At 42.3% G+C, this 22,131-nt stretch overlaps 1 protein-coding gene across 4 annotated transcripts in view; it reads left to right on the forward strand.

Annotated features, from left to right (window-relative positions):
• The window catches only part of LOC132818958 (procollagen galactosyltransferase 2-like), a 187,623-nt gene extending 172,662 nt beyond the window's left edge, over window positions 1–14,961 (forward strand). For 3 of the 4 annotated variants that reach the window (XM_060830124.1, XM_060830125.1, XM_060830127.1), the window contains 2 exons: window positions 3,817–4,023; window positions 11,528–13,323. In XM_060830124.1, coding sequence (XP_060686107.1) covers window positions 3,817–4,023; window positions 11,528–11,801 — 481 coding nt within the window. In that variant the 3' untranslated portion in view covers window positions 11,802–13,323. Of the gene's footprint in view, window positions 1–3,816; window positions 4,024–11,527; window positions 13,324–14,351 lie in introns of those variants that run through there. The other variant, XM_060830126.1, reaches the window with a different exon arrangement.
• The last annotated feature ends 7,170 nt before the right edge of the window (window positions 14,962–22,131 follow it).

A 22,131-nucleotide genomic window follows, 5' to 3' on the forward strand; every position in this document is an offset into this window, starting at 1 on the left:
CCTGCTCTTTTCAGCGGATTTCCCTGCCTGTTCTTGTTCTTAGTCCTGTTTGCCTTGGTTTCTACCTCTTCCTCAATTTCTACAGCTACTGCCCTCCTCCTCTGCTTCCTCGCCTTGCCACACTAGTTCAAACCAAATCATCCGCCACCTCCAAACCAACTCCACCACCGGGGATATATTTCCCTCCCCACCCCTTTCCCCCTTCTGCAAAGACCGTTCCCTCCGTGACTACCTGGTCAGGTCCACGCTCCCCCAACAACCCACCCTCCCATCCTGGCACCTTCCCCTGCCACCGCAGGAATTGCAAAACCTGTGCCCACACCTCTTCCCTCACCTCCATCCAAGCCCCTAAAGGAGCATTCCACATCCATCAAAGTTTTACCTGCACATCCACCAATATCATTTATTGTATCCGTTTCTCCCGATGCGGTCTCCTCTACATTGGGGAGACTGCGTGCCTCCTAGCAGAGCGCTTTAGGGAACATCTCCGAGACACCTGCACCAATCAACCACACCACCCCGTGGCCCAACATTTCAACTCCCCGTCCCACTCTGCCAAGGATATGGAGGTCCTGGGCCTCCTTCACCGCCGCTCCCTCACCACCCGACGCCTGGAGGCAGAACGCCTCATTTTCCACCTCGGAACACTTCAACCCCAGGGCATCAATGTGGACTTCAACAGTTTCCTAATTTCCCCTTCCCCCACCTCACCCCAGTTCCAACCTTCCAGCTCAGCACTGTCCCCATGACCTGTCCTACGTGCCTATCTTCCTTTCCACCTATCTACTCCACACTCCTCTCTGACCTATCACCTTCATCCCCACCCCCACTCACCTATTGTACTCAATGCTACTTTCTCCCCACCCCCACCCCGTCTCATTTATCTCTCCACCCTTCAGGCATTCTGCCTATATTCCTGATGAAGGGCTTTTGCCCGAAACATCGATTTTACTGCTCCTCGGATGCTGCCTGAACTGCTGTGCTTTTCCAGCACCACTAATCCACACTAGTTTAAACCCTCCCTAACCACTCTACCAAGTTAACCCCTCCCCTGGCAAGGAGATGAGTCCCAGTTCTGCCCAGGTGTAATCCATCCAGTTTGTATAGGTCCCACCTCCCCCAGAAATGGTCCCAAAGCCCCACACATCTGAAACCCTCCTCCTCATACTATCTTTTCAGCCACGTGTTCATCCTATATATCCTGCTGTCTCCACCTGACTAACTCATGGCACTGGTAGTAATCCTGAGATAACTCCCATTGAGGTCTTACATTTTAACTTCCTTCCTCGTTCTCTATATTCTGCTTTTAGGACCTGATCCCCTTTTTTAACCTATGACGTTAGTACCAATGTGTACCATGACCACTGGCTGTATGACCCCCCCCCCCCCCGCCTTCAGAATGACCTACAACCACTCCAAGACACCCAAAACACTACACCAGGGAGGCAACACACCACCCTGGACACTCAATTGTGGCCACAGAAACACTTATCTATTCCCTTTACAATTGAACCCCCTATGACTATGACATTTTTATGAAGGAAGTGAGGATTGCAGATGCTGGAGATCAGAGTTGAGAGTGTGGCACTGGAAAAGCACAGCAGGTCAGGCTGGACTGTGACATTTCTTTGCCTATTTCTCCCTCCCTCTGCAGCAGAACCAATGATGGTGCCATGAATTTGGCTGCTCTTGTTATCCCCTGAAAGGCCATTCCTCTCAACAATATCTGAAATATTAAAGCAAGGAAATAGCCAAAGGAGATTCCTGCCCTCCCTGCGTCCCCTCCTGCTCTGCCTGGTGGTCACCCATTCCCTTCCTGCCTGTAGAGTCTGAATCTGCAGTGTGACCATCTCTCGATCTGTGCTATCATGATATTCTCTGGTTTGCAAGTGCTCCACAGTGTCCCAGACACCACTCAATCCCTGAATCCCAGGCTTCCAGGAGCTGCAACTGGAGACACTTGTTACACGCATGCAGGTCCTGGGCACTGGATATGTGCCCAGCTTCCCATATCGAGCAAGAGGAGCAGAGAACCATTTGGAGCTCTCCTGCCATGACTTACCCCATTAACTTAATTAATCTTACAATGTCAAATGCTTTTAATACTGAATTGAAGCTGCTGATGATCTCTGCTCCTATAACAATTTCTTAAAGCTTACCTGCTGCTCACCAACTGTTTTGCATTCCTTTACCTGGTGGAAGGTTGACTGCCCCAACATTCCTCTCTCAATGTTCTGCCTCTTTTTGTCTGAACCTTGCCTCCTTTTTGTTTTGGTTAGAGGAGGAAGGGTGCTGACTGTTCCTTAACACCAAGTTCTTTCACGATGTCCTTCACACCCACACTGACTGCAAAATCCACTCCCAGACTGCTTTTATTAATTTCAAAAATATACTTTATTCGTAATAAATCTCTTTGTGTATATATACATTATTCAGTTCAGAACAGTTACATATCAAATAAGAAAACAAAACATTGGACTTTGCATCCAAACAAGCTAAAGACCTCTCTTGTGCATAACAATAATTTATTTACATATACTTGTGACAATAGTAGGGTTTGATAGCTGAAAGAACCCCCATTTACCTTCATAGGATGACATCAGACAGTGGTCTTTCTCCACTGTGCCTTGGCAGTAGCTGCCCCAGGCTTTAGTGCATCCCTCAGCACATAGTCCTGGACCTTGGACTGCGCCAGTCTGCAAATTTTTTATTTCTTTCAAAATTATCCTTTATTCATAAAAAAGCTCTTAGTCACAAATTAAGATTGGTTCTCTAAAGTTGCATATCAGGTAAACAATCAGAACATTGGACTGTGGGGAAGGTCGCTGGTTTGATTTTGGATAGAATTAAAGTCCAAAATTTTGTTTGTTTATTTATTTATTTGACACACAACTGTACAGTCCACTCCCAGACTGCAAGCAAATGTTGTCTCAGCACCCTCTGGTTGGATGCTCTTCCTCCTGGTGACCAGGGATGGTCTTCCACAGTGCCTTTCACATCCATGTTGACTGTGAAGTCCACTCCCAGAATGCAAACAAGCAATGTCCTGCACCCTTGGATGTGAGTAGTTTTGGTTCCATTATTTAAGGAAAGGTATAATTTCATTGGAGGCAGTTCCAGAACATTAATTAGTCTGATCCATGATCTGGAGGAGAGGCTAACCATGCTGGGACTCTATTCATTGGAGTTTAGAAGAAGGTGATATGATCCCATTGAAACATATAGGGTTCTTAAGGGGCTTGACAGAGTAAATACCGAGGGAGAGTCTAGGATCAGAGGGCATACTCTCACAATAAAGGGGTGCCAATTTAAGATTGAGATGAGGAGGAATGTGTTCCTAGGTTTGAGTGTCTTTGGAATGCCTTGTCAGATAGCTGTGGGAGCAATGTCCTTGTGCATATTTAAGGCTGAGGTAGATTCTTGATCAGCGGGGGCAATTGAGGTAACAGGGAAAATGCAGGAAAGCAAATGGTAGAAATGTCGGGACAGCAATGATCGTATTGAACAGTGGAGCAGGCTCACGGGGCTGAATGGCCTGCTCCTGTTCCTATTTCTTATGGTTTAACACCTGGAGCTGTAGATAAGATTAGATTCCCTACAGTGCGGAAACAGGCCCTTCCGACCAACCAGTCCACACCGAAGAGTAACCCACCCAGACCCATTTCCCTCTGAAGAATGCACCTCACACTACGGGCAATTTACCATGGCCAATTCACCTGACCTGCACATCTTTGAACTGTGGTAGGAATTAACCGGTGTCAGTTTTCTTCTTTCCCCTGAAGTCACTCATATTTTCATTTGCTGTTTTTACCTCAGCTATGTTGGTCGAAAGCGGATGCAAGTGGACCATCCAGAAAAGTCGGTGCCTGGCATTAGGAACCTTGTAGAAGCAGATTATTCCTACTGGACACTGGCCTACGTTTTATCTCAGCAGGGGGCCAAGAAGCTGGTGGCAGCTGAACCTTTTGGGAAGATGTTGCCGGTGGATGAATTTCTACCCATCATGTACAATAAACATCCGATGTAAGTCACTCGCACGTTCTGGGTGCTGGGGGTTGGAGGGTGGGGGAGGGCCCTGGTCCAACAATGAAGAGAATAGCAAAAAGCATCCTAGTCTCTTCCCCATAACTAGCATCTGTCAAGAAAAAATGCTAGAGGTGGATTTGTCTAGCAGTTTACACAGTAGAGATGTTTCCTGATGGGTAGTTGTCTTGGTACAATCTACAAAAGCAGCAGCTAGCTAGATTTTCATAGATGAGGTGTAAATGAACAACATTGGACCTATTATTTACCCTTTATTGACTGATTTTCTGTCAATCTCACTAGATTTCCCTTCCCATCATGGATTTAAGTCCGGTCCCAGCAATGACTGTCTCTTTGAGGGGAATGTGGAATATTCTTTCTTCTACTCCTACTCAGATACCCATCTATAATTCTTTCTCAGGTACCTCGACTATACCAGCTTACACACCAATTCACACAGGGATTCCACTTCAATCCCTCAGTTTTTCTGTCTCCATCATATGTGTTCTGACGATGCCAACTTCCACTGGACTGCCTCCAACATCATCTCCTTTTGGCCTCTAACATGGATCCATCCCTACACTTTTCAGTTGTGTTCGATCCCATCTCCTGCACTTCTGCCCTCTTCCCTTTCCTTCCCTCCTAGAACAGCAATAGGATTCCCATTTCCTTGCTTTCCATCCTGCCAGTTTCCACATGCAAAGGATCATTCTCTGACATTTCCATCAGTTGCAGCAGGATGCCACACTAAACACATCATCCCTTCGCTCCATTGTCAAGTGTTCTGGAGGAAGGACTCCTTTATTGGAACCATGATCTACTCTTCCATCACTCCTTACATTTCGTCCTTCCCCCATGGCACCTTCCTGTATAATCAGAGTGTTACACTTTCTATCCCCACCTTCCTCCTCACTGTACAAAAACCTAAGTCCATTTTACAGGTAAAGCGCGTTTTCACTTGTGCTTCTTTCTAAGTCGGAGAAAGTGAGGATTGCAGATGCTGGAGATCAGTATCGAAATGTGTGCTCCTGGAAAAACACAGCAGGTCAGGCAGCATCCGAGGACAGTTGGCATTTCAGGCATGAGCCCTTCAACAGGAATGCTTATGCCCTAAACGTCGATTCTCCTGCTCCTCGGATGCTGCCTGACCTGCTGTGCTTTTCCAGCACCATACTTGACTCTGATCTCCAGCATCTGCAGTCTTCACTTTCACTCCTGCTGGGTGCCTCTACCATTCTCTTTGTTTTAGATTTCTGGCTTCATGGCACGGTGGCACAGTGGTTAACAGTGCTGCCTCTCAGTGCCAGAGACCCAGGTTCAATTCCCACCTCAGGCAACTCTGTGTGGAATTTGCACATTCTCCCCGTGTCTGCGTGGGTTTCCTCCGGGTGCTCCGGTTTCCTTCCAAAAATCCAAAAATGTGCAGGTTAGGTGAATTGGCCATGCTAAATTGCCCGTAGTGTTAGGTGAAGGTGTAAATGTAGGGGAATAGGTCTGGGTGGGTTGCGCTTCGGCGGGTCAGTGTGGACTTGTTAGGCCAAAGGGCCTCTTTCCAACTGTAAGTAATCTAAATTACGATGCTGAAGACCTGAAACAAAAACAGAAATTGCTGGAGAAACTCAGTAGGTCTGGCAGCATCTGTGTCAAGAAAGTAGAGTTAATGTTTTGAGTCCAGTGACTCAACACTCTAGTTCTGATGAAAGGTCATCAACTTCTCCAGTAACTTCTGATTTTGTTTCCAGCTCCATTATTTTGTTCTATTTGAGAACATAAGTTAAAGGAGATCATTCACAAGATCTTGTACCCCCCTGTTACGATATCAATTTGGTCTGGATTAAGCCTCTGGTAGATGCTATCCCACCACCAGTACATCTCTAGCAGTTCAAACATATAACCGAATATGGAAGTTGACCCATGAACAGTAAGAGAGGATGTGCATTCAGGGCAAGAGGAAATTTGGAGGTATCTCCTTCCAAAAGTTAATGAAATTGAAGGAGAATTGAAACACAGTTTTGTTCTCTGTTCAAGTGGGCCAACCTCAATGACTGAGTGAATAAATACCTCAATGTGACTGAAATAACTCCATAGAGGCCGGTATACCATCACCAGGTCACCCTTAATTTACACGTGCAAACACTGATCCAGCTCCCTCAGAACCAGCTCTCAGAGTGAACAAGATGTCTGACACTCCTGAGCTCAGGGCTCCTTGATTGGATCAGATTAACAGCCCCACTCAGGGAACTTGTATTCTATGATGTACATCTGATTGACCCTGTTACCGTCACTTAAAGGTTTAGCCACTGGGTGAAGTTCCTCCAACTCTGCTTTTGGTACCAGTGGCATGTAATGGACAGTAGCTTGCCTTTTATGCTGAGCATCTTGGAAGAAATTCTCCTTTTCAGGCAGCAACAGCATCGAAGTCTGCTGTGTCCATCTCAAATTCCAAGGTGTCTTAAACGGGGAAGGAAAGCCCAAAGTTTCTGGAACAGTTGAAAAAAACAGTCAAGGAGCCGGGCACGTTTTGCTACCATTTGCAAGTTTGCAGCTTTCATATGTTGTTTGGTCAGGACTGTCACACTATATAACGTTGGATATTTATACGTCATTTGGACTTGACCTTGTGTCAACCATGACTTTTTACCATGCACGGCCTTTCCCATGTTTCCTGCGTCAAACATGGTCCCTGGAAGTAAATCATCTCTAATTCAGCAGAGTCTTGTGTCAGGTATTGGTGTTCTCAATGTCGTTTCACCTTCCACCCACCTAGCCCCAGGTCCAAGATGACCAGGTTTAACCTGGTGTAGAGTCTTCCCCCCCCCCCACCCCATCCCAATAGCGACTTTGCTGGAGCAATCCTTGTAGTTACATGAAGAGTGGTTCTAGAATCAAATAGGAATGGAGCAGTTCCTGCTGCGAAGCTGTTGGCTGTTTCTTTAAGCTTGCCTTCAAAATTTGGACTGCTCTTTCAGCTTGACCATTGGCAATTGAGTAGTATGGAGCTATCATTATTTTTATTTATTTGTTTTGTGGGATGTGGGTGTTGCTGGCTGGACCAGCAATTATTGTCTGGCCCTAGTAACCTTTGAGACGATGTTGGTGAGCTGCCTTCTTAAACTGTTGCAGTCCATCTGCTCTGGGTTGACCCACAATGCCTTTAAGGAGGGAATTCCAGGATTTAACCCAGCGACAGTGAAGGAATAGCAATATATTTCCAGGTCAGGATGGGGATTGGCTTGGTGTGGAACTTGAAGCTGCTGCCCTTGGATTTCTAGGTGGAAGTGGTCATCAGTTTGGAAGATGCTGTCTCAGGATCTTTGGTAAATTTCTGCAGTGAATGTAGATGGTACACACTGCTGCTACTGAACATCGGTGGTGGAGGCAGTGGATGCTTGTGGATGCAGTGTCCATCAAGCGGGCTGCTTTGTCCTGGATTGTGTCAAGTTTCTTGCGAGTTGTTGGAGCTGCACTCATCCAGGCAGGTGAGGAGTATTTGAGGTGGTGAACAGTTTTGGGGAGTCAGGAGAGGAGTTACCCGCTGCAGTATTCCTAGCCTCTGACCTTCTCTTGTAGCCACTGTATTTATATGGTGAGTCTAGTTGAGTTTCTGATCAATGATGGCACTCAGGATGTTGATAGTGGGGAATTCAATGACGGTAACATTGTTGAATGTAAAGGGGCGGTATTGGATTTGGCATTTGCATGCTGTGAATGTAACTTGCCACTTGTCAGCCCAAGCATGGATATTGTCCAGTTCTTATTGCATTTGGACAAAGACTGATACAGTATCTGAGGAGTCGCAAATGGTGCTGAAAATTGTGCAATCATTGGCAAAAATCCCCATTTTTGACTTTATGATGGAGTCAAGGTCATTGATGAAGCAACTGAAGATGTTTGGGCCTAGGACACTGCCCTGAGGAACTTCTGCAGAGTGTCCTGGAGCTGAGATGACTGACCTCCAACAACCACAACCATCTTCCTGTATGTCAGGTATGACTCTAACCACCAGAGAGTTTGCCCCGATACCCATTGATTCCAGTTTTGCTTGGGATCCTTGATGTCACACTTGGTCAAATGCAGACTTGATGCTGAGAGCTGTCACTCTCACCTCACCTCTGGAATTCAGCTGTTCTGTCCATGTTTGAACCAAGGCTGTAATGAGATCAGGAGCTGAGCGGCCCTGGCAGGACCTGAACTAGGCGTTAGATTATTACTGAGCAGGTGCTGCTGGTAACACTGTTAACACTTTCCAAGCCTTTGTTGATGATGATTACCATTTGACTTTTGGAAATGCTCAAATTCCCTGTTGGTAACTGATGGTGTATTATCTGTGACAAACACTTCCAGGAGTCTGGGCATTGCCAAAGATGTGCACAGTTTTTCTATTGTTACCCCCATGTTTGACAAATGAACTCTATCCATACCCAGCCATTTGGGGTGTCTGCAGTGACTAAGAACATTGAACCCTTGAAAGGAAATGCATAGTTGACATGTAACTGAGTCCAGGGTTTACCTGGCCATTCCCCTGAAAGTGGGAGAGCTGCTGGTGCTAGTTTTCGATGTCTGCACTCTGTGCATTGCCCCATCAATGCAGCCATGTCTGCATCCAATCCAGGCCATCAGACACAATATCCCACCAACATAATCATTTTGGAAATTCCTGGATGACCCTGATAGAATTCACCCAGTATCTAGCGATGACCTTTACTCAGGAAACTCACTCTTGCTCCCTATAATATTGTGCTGTCCCCTACTGTGATCCAGTCTCTGAATTCAAAAGGGTTTCAATTCCGGTCATAATGGCCCTTTGGTTTTCTCCATCGCCACCAGCTGGTTTAGTTTTCCTGGGCCAAATGTTTCTGTGCCCAAAGTGTGATATTGTTAGCTATGACTGGAAGTGTGTCCAGACTTCCAGCGACTGTACCACTGGCAGTGTATCGGACAGTGGGAGGGATCTCAGCACATTTGTTACATGGCCTCCCAGACAGTATTCCAACTTGTAATTATGTGCACTTCGTATTCGAGCCTGAATTTAGCCTGAAGCTGTGGGTGGCACTGCCTTGTGCTCTTTAAGTAGACCTAGCAGGGGCTTGTGGTCTGTTTATTATTATAAATTATTACGTAAACGTATTGGCGGAATTTCCTGACTCCAAATATGACCACTAAACCTTCCTTCTCAAAGTGTGTGTATTTACACTTTGCATTATCCAAAGTCTGAGGTGCATACACAATTATTTGTTGTACTCCATTAGTCCATCAATGAGCTGATACTAAACTGATATTGTACAGGGAGATATTGCATGTCAATACCTGATCTCACTTGGAATCATAGTATACCAACACCTTCAAGGATGATAACTGTTTATTCATTTCCCTGAAACGTATGGGTTGAATATAAACAGTTCCAAGGCTGACCCTTTTTTTAAGAGTTGATGCAAACGAGCCAGGATGGAGGCCAAGTTATGTATGAACTTTCTGTAATAGTTCACTAACTCAAGGAAAGACCTCAGCTCAGGTACAGAGGTAGGTTATGGACCAGGCCAGACCCCCCTCAATATATTTTAAGAAGGTAGCTTAGACCCTAAATTTTTCTGATTTTAAAAGTGGATGTACCAGGTGTGATGCAACTGGTCAAAGCACTCAGTAATTTATTTAAATACTATAGGAAAAAACACAAACAAAAGGAAGCAGAATTTAGAATAACTTAACCGTTGGAAAACCTATCTGAATATTTGATACAGTAACTTAACTGTTCCAATACAGTAATATTCCCAAACACACCTCCTGGGCAAAGGTAAATTAAAACACAGATTCTTACAGGCAGAAAGGAACAACATCCAGAGAAGGTCAGTTAAGAACCATTTACTGAGGCTTGCAACCCTTCTGGACTCCAACATCTTGTGACTGCTACATCTAAAACCTAGAAAGCCCGAACTGGGAGAACTGGCCACTCCCTTCCATTGTACAACTGTTTTAAAAATAACCTAAAGGCCTCCTCTGATTGTTGACTTACAGTCTTTCATAGCCATTTCAGCACCTCCGCCTTTACAACCTCTCTTCAAAAGAAAAAATCCCAGGAGAAACTGACCTCTTTAAAGTGACAGCGTCATCACAAATGTAAACAGGGGAACCTTTGATTGCCCTCACTTTATCTTCCAACGTCACTCATATCGATAGCCACCTTGAATGGCTCAGCATAATTAAGTGTGGCTGACACTGGGGCAATGGTTAAAACAGCTTTCAGGCTGCCAAGTGCCTTCTGACAATCCTCTGCTGAAATTTTCTGTATTTTAATATGTCAGTGGAGCACCACATTGAAAATTTGGTCGAAACTTCCAATAAAACATACTCAATCCCAGGAATTGTAGTACTGCCCTGTTCATCAAGGGAATGGGAACTTACCAATAATTTTTGTTTTCACGTTCCATGGGCCCATCTATCTATGCCAAATGATGTGGCCCAAGAATGTGATTTGGGCTTTCTCGAACTCTTAGTCAGGTTCATAATCAAGCCTGCCTCCCAAATTCAACTGCACAATGCCAAAAGATACTTCCATGTGTGACTAAAAATCACCAGGTCGTCAATGTACACCATTCAACTGCATAATCCAGAAATGACTTTATTGGTTAGTCTTTGGAATGTGACTGGCGTATTTTTAAATTAAAACTAAAATTTAAAAATAAACTAGTACAGTGACTGAGAGAAAGTGAGGACCGCAGATGGTGGAGAGTGAGAGTCGATAAGTGTGGTGCTGGTCAGGCAGCATCCGAGGAGCAGGAGAGTCGATGAAGAATGAAGAGTCCAGAATGCACCAGTGATTAACATCAGGAAAATTGTTCTTCAGATTTAGTGTAGATGTGTCGTAGAATACACTAAAGTGATGGAACTAGAGAAGCTGCTGTGGGATATTGTCACCTGAATGTTTTATAAGCTTATTAAAACCAGGTAAGCTATGATCATATCAGACGCAGAGCAGACTTGAAAGGCCAAGTGGCTGACCCTCATTCTTTGTTCATACCTCGAAAAATTTTATTATTTACTTGTGCAGCGATATTCAACATACATTTTAAACTGTTACATACAGACACGCTAACATTTCTGTCTGTGATTCCCAGGCTTTGGTAGTATGTGGTTAACAGTGGCCCCAGGAGTTCTGCAGTTTTTCAGAGATCTTGAAATCAATGTTTAGAATACTCTAAGATTACATACAGATGTTATATACATGCCCAAACTTTCTACTTGTCTTTCTGATAGGGGAGGGAGAGCTTTGCTTTCGATCAAACTTGTGCACCATTTGACTTCAATCTGCATTCCTTTGTTGCATTATTGTATGGAGTTTATTCTGTTAAGTCAATAGCCCAGCCAAGAGCTTTATCCACGGTTTAAGAGGGTTTTACTGACGTTGGTGAGTTTGTATGTCTCAGGAGGTAGATTCATTGCAGTCAGTTGTGGAAAATATAGCAGATCAAATATAATTTTGTTAATTGTTTATTACATCTTTTAACAGGGAAGATTATATGAAGTTCTATGAACCTCGGGATTTAAAAGCCTTTTCAGTGGAGCCATTGCTGATTTACCCAACGCATTACACTGGGGAACCAGGCTATGTTAGTGATACCGAAACCTCCATAATCTGGGACAATGATGAAATACAAACGGACTGGAACCGCAACTTATCCAGAAAAACTAGGGAACAGGGAGAGATTGGGGCCGAAGCTCAGAATACAGAGGCACTGCAACCCCAAACGCCCATTGACACAGCTTCTCGAGATGAATTATGATGTGGTTCTGCACTATTCGGCTCTGATCTGTGATCAGGGCCAATGTTTCTCTGTCAAACCTATGTGGTTTGGGGAAAAAAATATCATGTCTGCTGGAAGGCAATTACAAAATCTCTTGGAATAATGTGACATAGAATCAAGTGAAAGCTGTAGTATCTCTTCATTGGGCTTCTTGCATCTTTTCAAAAGGTGACCACTGATTTTAGCAATCAGGTATCAGTTACTATTGGATTAGTTGAAATCTTCAAAGTGGTTCCTTTCTTTCCACTTCCTTATGTCTTGTATTGGCTTTCACCTGTTATATATCGCTCCACTATTTTAAGGAAGAGCCAATGGGTGTGGGATCTCCTTAGTGCTGTCCAGAGGATAGCCCTTTTTCTGCTACTGTGCAACTTCATGCAGATATCTGCCTCTCAAAAGAATCTATGGTCACATACTGGTATAGGAACTGAGCAGGGCTCAAAATAGTATGACTAACTCTTCAACTGCTGCAAACCAATGAGGGCTAGATTTTCAAAATTGCTGTTATCACAAGGGTGCTTTTGGTGCCACATTCAATATTCAGAATAACACTTAGTATTTCTGCTAGTCCAGAATTTCTCTAAGTGGTACTAGTTTTACCAGCTTTGTTACTTTAAATAATTGTGTGTTGTGTGTCTGTGCATGTGGTTGTTTCTATTTATTTCTGTTCCTCAGTGGCTTGCAATTCTTGCTGTATTGAATCAGAAGCAAAATGATGCCATTCTTCTCTCTCCAGAAGGACATTATTGTTGGTTTTCCTCCAAGATCAGTGCAAAACTCTACAGTTAATTTTAGGCCCTTTACTTCATGGTTGAGTTTTGCCGCTATGAGCTGGTACAACATGGAAGTTTGAGTATTGATGAAAAAAAACATTTATGTGAAGTCTTTACGCATCAGGACACTCTCAAAAGTACCAACTTAAAGGGAGAAAACATTCAAACTGTATGGGCAATGAGTGCTGATTGGTACAGGATTAGAAAATGGACCCAAACTGCCTAGCCTTGTGGCTTGTTTTGATTCCTCAACATCGGAGATTGCCATTCCCTGATTCATTTAGCAGGACAATGCCTTGACTCATCAGTCAAGCTGCCAATTTAGAATTTAGCAAAGTTTAGCTGTCAACTGTCCATCATCATCTAACCAGTCCATTTTCCATCAAGCATAGTGCACTTTCCAACCCATCAAAACTCTTTTCTTGTGCAGTGTAAAGTGTTGTTTCCCTTTATGTCGATATTCTTGCAGCTATCCTGATGAATGTAAAACTTGAAAAATACATGTCCTATTTTACAGCAATACCCAAGTTGTGTATTTGAATATGGGAACTCTTTGCTAATGGAGGTATCCAACATACAGCTGATATGATTAAAATGGAATCTAGTTTTCGGACTTGAGATGATTTAACCCCCCGATGAGCCCATTCTGTTCTTGCAAATCGTCTTTGAATGTTGTATCAGTCTGGCTGTTGGAAGATAATTTTGGAAAATTGATCATTTCTGTTAACTGCTATTTAATAAATTGTTGAAAGTGTGGAAAATGCATTCTGTTCTATGCATAAAAATATATTTTGTGAAATCAGGAGATACGCACAGTACAAATAGAAATTTCATTTAATGCTGCCTGGACAAGACTAAAGTTAAAAATCACACAACACCAGGTCATAGTCCAACAGGTTTAATTGGAAGCACACTAGCTTTCAGAGTGACGCTCCTTCATCAGGTGATAGTGGAGGACTCAATCCTAACACACAGAATTTATAGCAAAAATTTACAGTGTGATGTAACTGAAATTATACATTGAAAGATTGATTGTCTGTTAAGCCTTTCATCTGTTAGAATACGGTGATAGTTTCACTTCTTGCATGTGTAAATCACAAAACCTTTTAAAAAGTTGCATTCTCAGGTTAGCTGTTAACAATGGTGATAGCTAGACAATATGTTGAAGGTGTTAGCCCCCTGTATTCTTTGTCTGTGCCATGACGTTTAGATTGATTCTAATCTAAAAAGTGAGATAATGGAGTTCTACATGAATGTATGCAGTTTTTGAGCAAAGTACAATGTAACCCTGCAAATACAAATTCACCCCACAAAATATATGTGTGCATGATGGCCAACTCATCGACCACCAGTTCCAAAGTGCCACAGCAAGGAACCGTAATGACCTCCTCAGAAGACAGACACGTGCTGCAATCGACAGGGTACCCTTCGGTGTTCAGTATTTCCCAGGAGCTGAAAAACTACGTCATGTTCTTTGTGACCTGCAACACATTATCAATGAGGATGAGCACCTCACCAAAACCTTCCCACACCTCCACTACTTGCCTTTAAACAACCACCAAACCTCAAACAGATCATTGTTCGTAGCAAACTGCCCGGATCTCAGGACAACTCCATACAACTCGGTCACGGTAAGCGCTGCAAGACGTGTTAGAGTGTGGACATAGATACCACCATTACACATGGGAACACCTCCCACATTGTACATGGCAGGTACTCGTGACTCAGCCAACGTTGTCTATCTTATACGTTGCAGGCAAGGATGCCCTGAGGCAAAGTACATTGGGAAAACTGAGCAAAGTCTACGACAACGGATGAATGGGCACCGCACAACAATCAACAGACAGGAGTGCTTCCTCCCATTGGGGAATGCTTTAGTGGTCCAGGATATTTGACCTCGGACCTTCGGGTGACCATCCTCCAAGGTGGACTTCGGGACAGGCAGCAGCGAAAAGTAGCCAAGCAGAGGCTGATAGCTAAGTTCGGTATCCATAGGGAGGGCCTCAACTGGGACCTTGGGTTCATGTCACATTACAGGTGACCAACATTGCACTATACACACACACAGACACTCCTACACACACTCTCTCTCATACACACACACACACACACACACACACAGGCACTCCTATACACACAGATACCCACACAGACACCCGCACACACCCTTACAGACACACACTCCCACACTCACACATGCACCCCCTCATAGACTTAAGACACTCTACACTCACTACACACACACACACACACACACACACACACACACATATTTTCTCACACTCACAACTCCCACCCCAGACAGACACACACGCAGACAGACAAAGACCCACATGCACACATATATTTTGTGGGGTGAATTTGTACTTGCAGGGTTACATTGTACTTTGCTCAAAAATTGCATGCATTCATGTAAAACTCCATTATCTCACTTTTTAGATTAGAATCAATCTAAACATCATGGCACAGACAGAGAACACAGGGGGCTAACACCTTCAACATATTGTCTAGCTATCACCATTGTTAACAACTAATCTGAGAATGCAACTTTTTAAAAGAAGGTTTTGTGATTTACACATGAAAGAAGTGAAACTATCATAGTATTCAAACAGATGAAAGACTTAACAGACAATCAATTTTTCAATGTATAATTTCAGTTACATCACACTGTAAATTTTTGCTATAAATTCCGTGCGTTAGGATTGAGCCCTCCACTATCACCTGATGAAGGAGCGACGCTCCGAAAGCTAATGTGCTTCCAATTAAACCTGTTGGACTATAACCTGTTGTAGTGTGATTTTTAACTTTTTACACCCCAGTCCAACACTGGCATCTCCAAATCATGGGCAAGACTAGTAAACGCAAATTTGTGTTTATAGGGAAAGAACTGAGATCTTAACTGGCTCACTGTCATCTAATATATTGTATTTAAACTTACGTCTTTCTTCAGATTCATTGTGGCCTTGATCCATGCTTTCTTTTGTACCATGTTGATATGCATTCTGTTCTTTGGTTCTCTGATTGCTGTTTGTCTTCCTTTTGTCCATGTCTATGATCGAGCCACCTTAATTGGCTGTACTCTATTGATAAACGTGTTCAGATGCCCGCTGGCACTCATTGTCTCTCTTGGAAAGCTTGCTTAAAGTCCCATTTCATGATTCTGGTCATCGTTCCTAACTCTTCTGATACATGCCAATAACCTTCTCCTGTTTGGCATTCAGTACATCCTTTCCAGTCAAAGCGCCTCATAACTATGAGTATTTAACATCCACTTTGGCAGATTTAATTGAAGCTAATTAGAATGTATCTGCCAAACCTCCAGCAAAACTGAAGTAGGAAACAGCTTCAAACTGTGCGCACGTCTGACCCAAAACATTGCTGCTTCTCATTAACTTTTCAAATGCACTGATGCATTACAAATAGTGGACAATATGTTGCCGTTCAGGGAAGATTGTTTCTGATAGATGAATGTAGTTGGTTCTGTACTTCTGCCATTTTTATTGAACTCAGCCCAAGTCACAGTTCTGAATTTCAGTCAAGTCACTACTGTTTTTGTTGAACTTTATCAGTTTTGACCAGTTTTCCATCCCTTCATGTCTTGAATATTGGAACCAGATTTACACTAATGGAACTGGGTTCGATCAGCTCTAGGGACAGGCTGTAAGGTTTAGGTGGATAATAGGGTGTAAGATGACAGGGAAAAGAAGGAGTTGCAGTGCCTCTCATATTTCCACCTCCATGGTATTTTATTGATCTCAAAATAGGGAAAGAACGGCCACTCAGGTGGCCAATGTAGAGTCTGATGCCTCCATTGCTGGAATTTTATTAGCAGTAGGTAGGTCCTCCATTGTGTGGGAGACCACCTCCTGAATCCTAGAGGCACGCCTACGGACTCAGAATGTCCCTCCTAAGCAAGTATTGTATGGCTCACTGCAGGGTATCCCATCTCCATACTGGAACAGTCTGCTGTCCATGGTGGCAATCATTACTGGAACTGGAAATCAAAGTAAGTGAGTAGAAGAGATTGTGGAAAGTGGAGTGTACTCAATGTTGCCAGGGCCAGGTTGGCAGGTCCTACTGAGGCCATTAATGAGTCACTTAAGATTCCCCCAACTGGTGCATGACAATGGATTACTCCAACTCCCGGTAGGAGTATTATGAATACTGCTGTTTCAGTGCTATCAAACAAATATTGAAGAGCTTCCATTTGCTAAATAATTTAAATTCATTGCTATACACTTGAATTTTTTTGTGAAAAACTTTACAGTTCCACTTGGTGTTGTTAATATTCCATTTGTTTCATACAATGGTGATTTTCTGCATAGGATTACAGAGGACATACAGAATAGAAACAGACCATTTGGCACAATCAATTCATGCCAGTGCTTATGTTTCACTCAAGCTGTTGCACATCTTCCCTCATCTAAATTGACCATTATAATTCTCTATTCCCATCCCTTCCATGTGCTTGCCTAGTTTCCTTGAAATAATCTAAATTATTCACTTCAACCATTTTGTGCGGTCACATGTTCCCTGTTCTCATCACTCATTCTTTAGATTAGATTCCCTACAGTATGGAAACAGGCCCTTCAGCCCAACGAATCCACACCAACCCTCTGAAGAGTAACCCACCCAAATCCATTCCCCTACCCTATATTTACCCCAGACTAATGAGCCTGACACGAACGCATATTCACCTGAACCGCACATCTTTGGATTGTGGGAGGAAACTGGAGCACCCAGGGGAAGCTCACACAGACACAGGGAGAATGTGCACACTCCACATAGACAGTTGCCCAAGGCTGGAATCAAACCTGGGTCCTTGGCACTGTGAGGCAGCAGTGCTAACTACTGAGCCACTGTGCTGCCCATCAGTAAAGAGGTTTCTTCTGAATTCCCTTTTAGATTTCTTGGAGACTGTTACATTGACAGCCCCTAATTACATTCTACCCCATAGAGGAAATGTTTCTCTGTACCTGCTCTTACCAAAACCTTTCATAATTTTAGACCCCTCAGCCTTTTCTTTTCAAGACAGAAGTGAACAGCATGACGATTCTTCTCTGTTATGCATACCCATGTATTTGTGAATCATTCTTGTAAATCTCTTTATCCTCTCTTGTGCATTTATATCCCTTCTATAACATAGCAACAGGAACTGCTGGAAATACTCTTGATTATAGTCCAACTAAATTTTTATAGGGACTTAACAAGATATCCCTACTTTGAAATCTATCCCTTTAGAGATAAAGTTTGTTTGCATTTTTATGGCCTGCATACCCTGTGGCGAAATATTTAGTGACTGATGTAATTGTCTGAGATCCTTTTCATTTCTCCCACTTAGATGTGCATCTTCAAATAAGCAACCCGTACATTATTCCTATCAAGATGTATCACCTTACATTTATCTGTGTCGAACTTCATTTGCCAATTATTTGACAATACTATAAGTTTAATGATGACCTCATGCAACTTCTTGCAGTCCTCAAAGTTGACTATCTTAGCGCATTCCCCTTCCAATTTGATGTCATTGAATCACTGAATATTCTCCATTTTGTAATAATTAGAAATGTTTAATTTTCAGTTTTATTTCATTTTGTTTTGAATTTTTGGTTAAGTACTTAAGTGCAGTAATCCACATGGTAACTCTAACAACTGAATGTAGAATGATGGATTGATGAAAATGATTACAAACACAGGACTAATTAATAGGCTTTATTAATTGCAAGGTCAAAGCAGGAAGTTAATTTTTACATGAATCATATGGTGAGATTATTCTTAATGCAATTACTCTTGGCCATTTCTTCTTCGTTGCTGTTTATTTCTCCAGGTCTTTCCATGCTACTGGTATCAAATTGAGAAACGCCCACCACCCCCCCCCCCACCCCATCCTTGATTTTAAATCAACTGATATTTTAAAATGGCAACATTTACATAAAGCACAGCCATTAGGGTTACAGCCATGTGCAGTGCATAATATGGAAATAACATTGCTTTCTCTGTGTATATACTATTTATAAATTTAATAATTTACTCATCATGCCAGCAATTATTTCACAGTTCAATACTTGAATAGTTTGACATTAAATGCAGAGGTGTAGCCCATGATTGGTCTCCAGTTAGGTGGTTTAACTAGGCACAACAAATAACCGAGTGGAAATGTAATTTTTTAAAGTAATAAGCAATTTAAATAATAAAGTGAAATATCATGACAAAGTCACACTTTGGGGAAGTTATTTATTTGCATCATTTCAACATTAAAGACAGCAATATTAGTCTGTCTGGGTTAAATCATTCCTGATCTGTAACTCCATTTAACTACCTTCAATCCACATCCCATGATATCTTTACGGACCCAAAATCAATTTCAGCTTTAAGCTTTGAAAGTTCTCCTTGTCTCAGCATCCACAGTTTTTTTGGGGGGGAGAGGGTGGGGTGGATAGAGGATTCTGATTTCCATTACTTTGTATGGAAAATGTTCTTCCTGATATTGTTCATGCCTGCCTTTGCATTTAAGATTGTGTCCCACTGTTCTGGATGTTGCTGGCCCAGGAGATAGATGAAATAAAGATATTGAATTCCTCTCTCTGATCAGTTAAAGCTGAACAATAATTACAGCAATATCTGACTTATTGCGCACTCGACCAACTCGATTTCTCCACTTGAATTTTTAACTTTTTCTTTTACAAGTCACTAGTTTAGCCTTTGGCCTTCAAATCACTCCAAACACAAATAGCCATTCTAACCCTAAGCAAAACACTAACATCATTCCTGCTCACACCCTATTATTTATTAGTTTTCCCATGATGGGAAACTCCCATGACCTCCCCCCTGTACCCAGTCTGTGTCCAATAATACAAATTTCCTGAAACCTTTGCACTGCCAAATTACATAACATTTTAAAAGTGTAGCACACACTTTCTTCTCTAAACCTTAATTCTATAGGAGATAACTTTATTCTCTTTGAGGCAGTACTAAATATGCCAAAATGTGATAATTATACTACTTTCACCATGAAATCAAAATCCACCATTCCTTCCTCAGTAATTTGTAAATGTACTCAGAAGGAGAAATTGAATTTTGTTTTGAATGTTCTGGAGCTGGATTTTCAAAGGTTTATGAGGTTGGGACTGGTATATTCAGGAATTAAAAATTGTGGTCCTGGACCCTGATATCTCCAGGATGGTTTTAAGTTTTCAAAGGATAAATGCAGGGGTCTGTCGCTAGGCAGACAGCTTCCACTTCATTGTGAAACTCAGCAATGCCAGGCTTTGGGCACCAAGGCTGACCTGCCCTATTAGTCCATTTACATTTAAATGATGCATGTCTGATGTGGGGATGAGATGTGAAGTGTATCTGGGTGTTGGACTGCATACAAACACAGGCCTCAATGTCTCAGTCAGTTACATAACCCCTCAATTTCTACCCTTTCAAATTCCTGAGCATTATTCTGTAATGATTACATTGTCCATTTGGGATGTGCACAATTTCTGCAATGATATGGGTGGCACAGTTGTTCAGTGGTTAGCACTGCTGCCTCACAGCGCCAGGGACCCTGGTTTGATTCTAGCCTCGGGTGACTGTCGATGTGGAGTTTGCACATTCTCCCCGTATCTGTGTGGGTTTCCTCCAGGTGCTCTGGTTCCCTCCTAAAATCCAAAGATGTTCAGGCTAGATGAATTGACAATGTTAAGTTGCCCATAGTGTTCAGGGATGTGTAGGTTAGGAGTAAATGTAGAGTAATAGGAGAATGGATGGGGTGGGTTACTCTTTGGAGGGTCGGTGTGGACTTGTTGAGCCAAATGCTCTGTTTCCACACAATGAAAGCAGGCAAACCTCCATTTCTGATACAAGAAATCATATTCATCGGGTCATTGTCTTTGCATATAGGCATTGGTCATTATGATCACCAGGTCCGTCTTTGCAGGTGATCCATTATCCTAAAAACTAATCATATTTACTGAGTGAGAAAACAACTTTCAATTCCACTCAGAAGAGGTAACTGTGTTCCTGTTGATTTGATGGGGTAATTGGAATGGTTATATTCTATGTATGCTCCGACTGAGGCAGGTTCTTGGCTCATTGTTTGCTGACACTTTCTCCTGCACACTTTCCTTGGCAAATTTTGCTATTTGTTTTTCATTATCTCCCATTCTCAGGGGTAGAGCAAGGAGGCAAGCCTGCTCCAGCTGGAGACAGGAATTTGACCTGCTGTGCCAGCACTGTTCTGAACCACATGCTAATTGACTGAGCCATCCAGTTCCTCACCATATTAATATTAGTCTATCTAAAATATCAACTGACATTTATAAAGTACCATTGACATGATATGCAACAAAATTTGACACTACATCATATAAACAATGTTCAATAAAGTAGACCTTGTGGTAAATTTAGCTCTCAAACTTATCAAATTAACGAAGATAAAGGAAACTGAAAGTATTGGCAGCTGTTTTACATCTCTCCAATTTCTGTTTCAGGTGAAAAAACATAAGAGATGAGACATAAGATAGGCTGCCCATTTTACTCTATCACACAAAGTCAAAGTTATCCCCACACAGACTGCAAGGGGTTTGTTAAGTGAACGTGAGGAAGGGGTGGACTTTTAATAGTGTCTGATCCAGTCATTTGTGCTTGGTGCTTTGAAGACGTAACTGTTGGGAGAATAATAGACTCTGCAGTAGCTCTGCGAATTGTAGTATCATCTTTTCTGGAATGAAATAACAGCACAAACAATACTTGGTGGTACTGGTTTACCAAACCCTAAACAATTTACAATTTTGTATGAGCACAAAATGCTGAATTGTACTGAACTAGTTTCCAGGATTTCATCATGTTTCACAGAAAACTGAGTTGATCATGCTACCCATTAGATGTGAAGTAAGAAAATGTTATTGTAAAATACTGTTCAGGGGCATCAAAATACAAGGTATTAAGAAAATGATGTCACGCAATTTAAAGCAGCTTGATGTCAAACATTGAAATCTTTAGACTTTTTTCAATTGTGAAAGTAAGAGCGTTCCAAAGGAAAGTGCATCAGAGTTGGTGAAATCAAACAGCTTTGGTCATTGTTTAGCATAATTGAAATAATTTTACCATTTCTGTCAGCAACTGGTAATGTGTCAACCTGGAAAGATAACAGAATACGGGAGAAAACATTCAAATACTGATATTTCAGACAGCCCTGAGTTAATTGCTGTTTTAGTTTTCTGTGTCTCAGTATTTTAGCTGAGTTTTATCTTTAAATTTTCAAATGCTATTTAAGTGAGTTTTCTCAGAATCTTTGTGTCACAGGAAAATATTATCTACCTCTTCCATTCCCAACCTGCAATCTTCTCAATCTTGCTTAGATTGTACACTGTTTAGCAGTGAAATGAATGCATTTTTAGTATTAAACTGTTAATATATTGTGCTACTTTTTCATTGATTAATTTATAAAAGCACATTTACCTGTATGAAAAAGCAATTTTAAGTTATTTTAGGTGAAGATGTAAATACGAAAAATTGTCCATGTAATGTCAAAGGGTTGTTAGTTCCTT

This window comes from Hemiscyllium ocellatum, chromosome 9 (genome assembly GCF_020745735.1).
Source record: "Hemiscyllium ocellatum isolate sHemOce1 chromosome 9, sHemOce1.pat.X.cur, whole genome shotgun sequence".
Taxonomy (NCBI): domain Eukaryota; kingdom Metazoa; phylum Chordata; class Chondrichthyes; order Orectolobiformes; family Hemiscylliidae; genus Hemiscyllium; species Hemiscyllium ocellatum.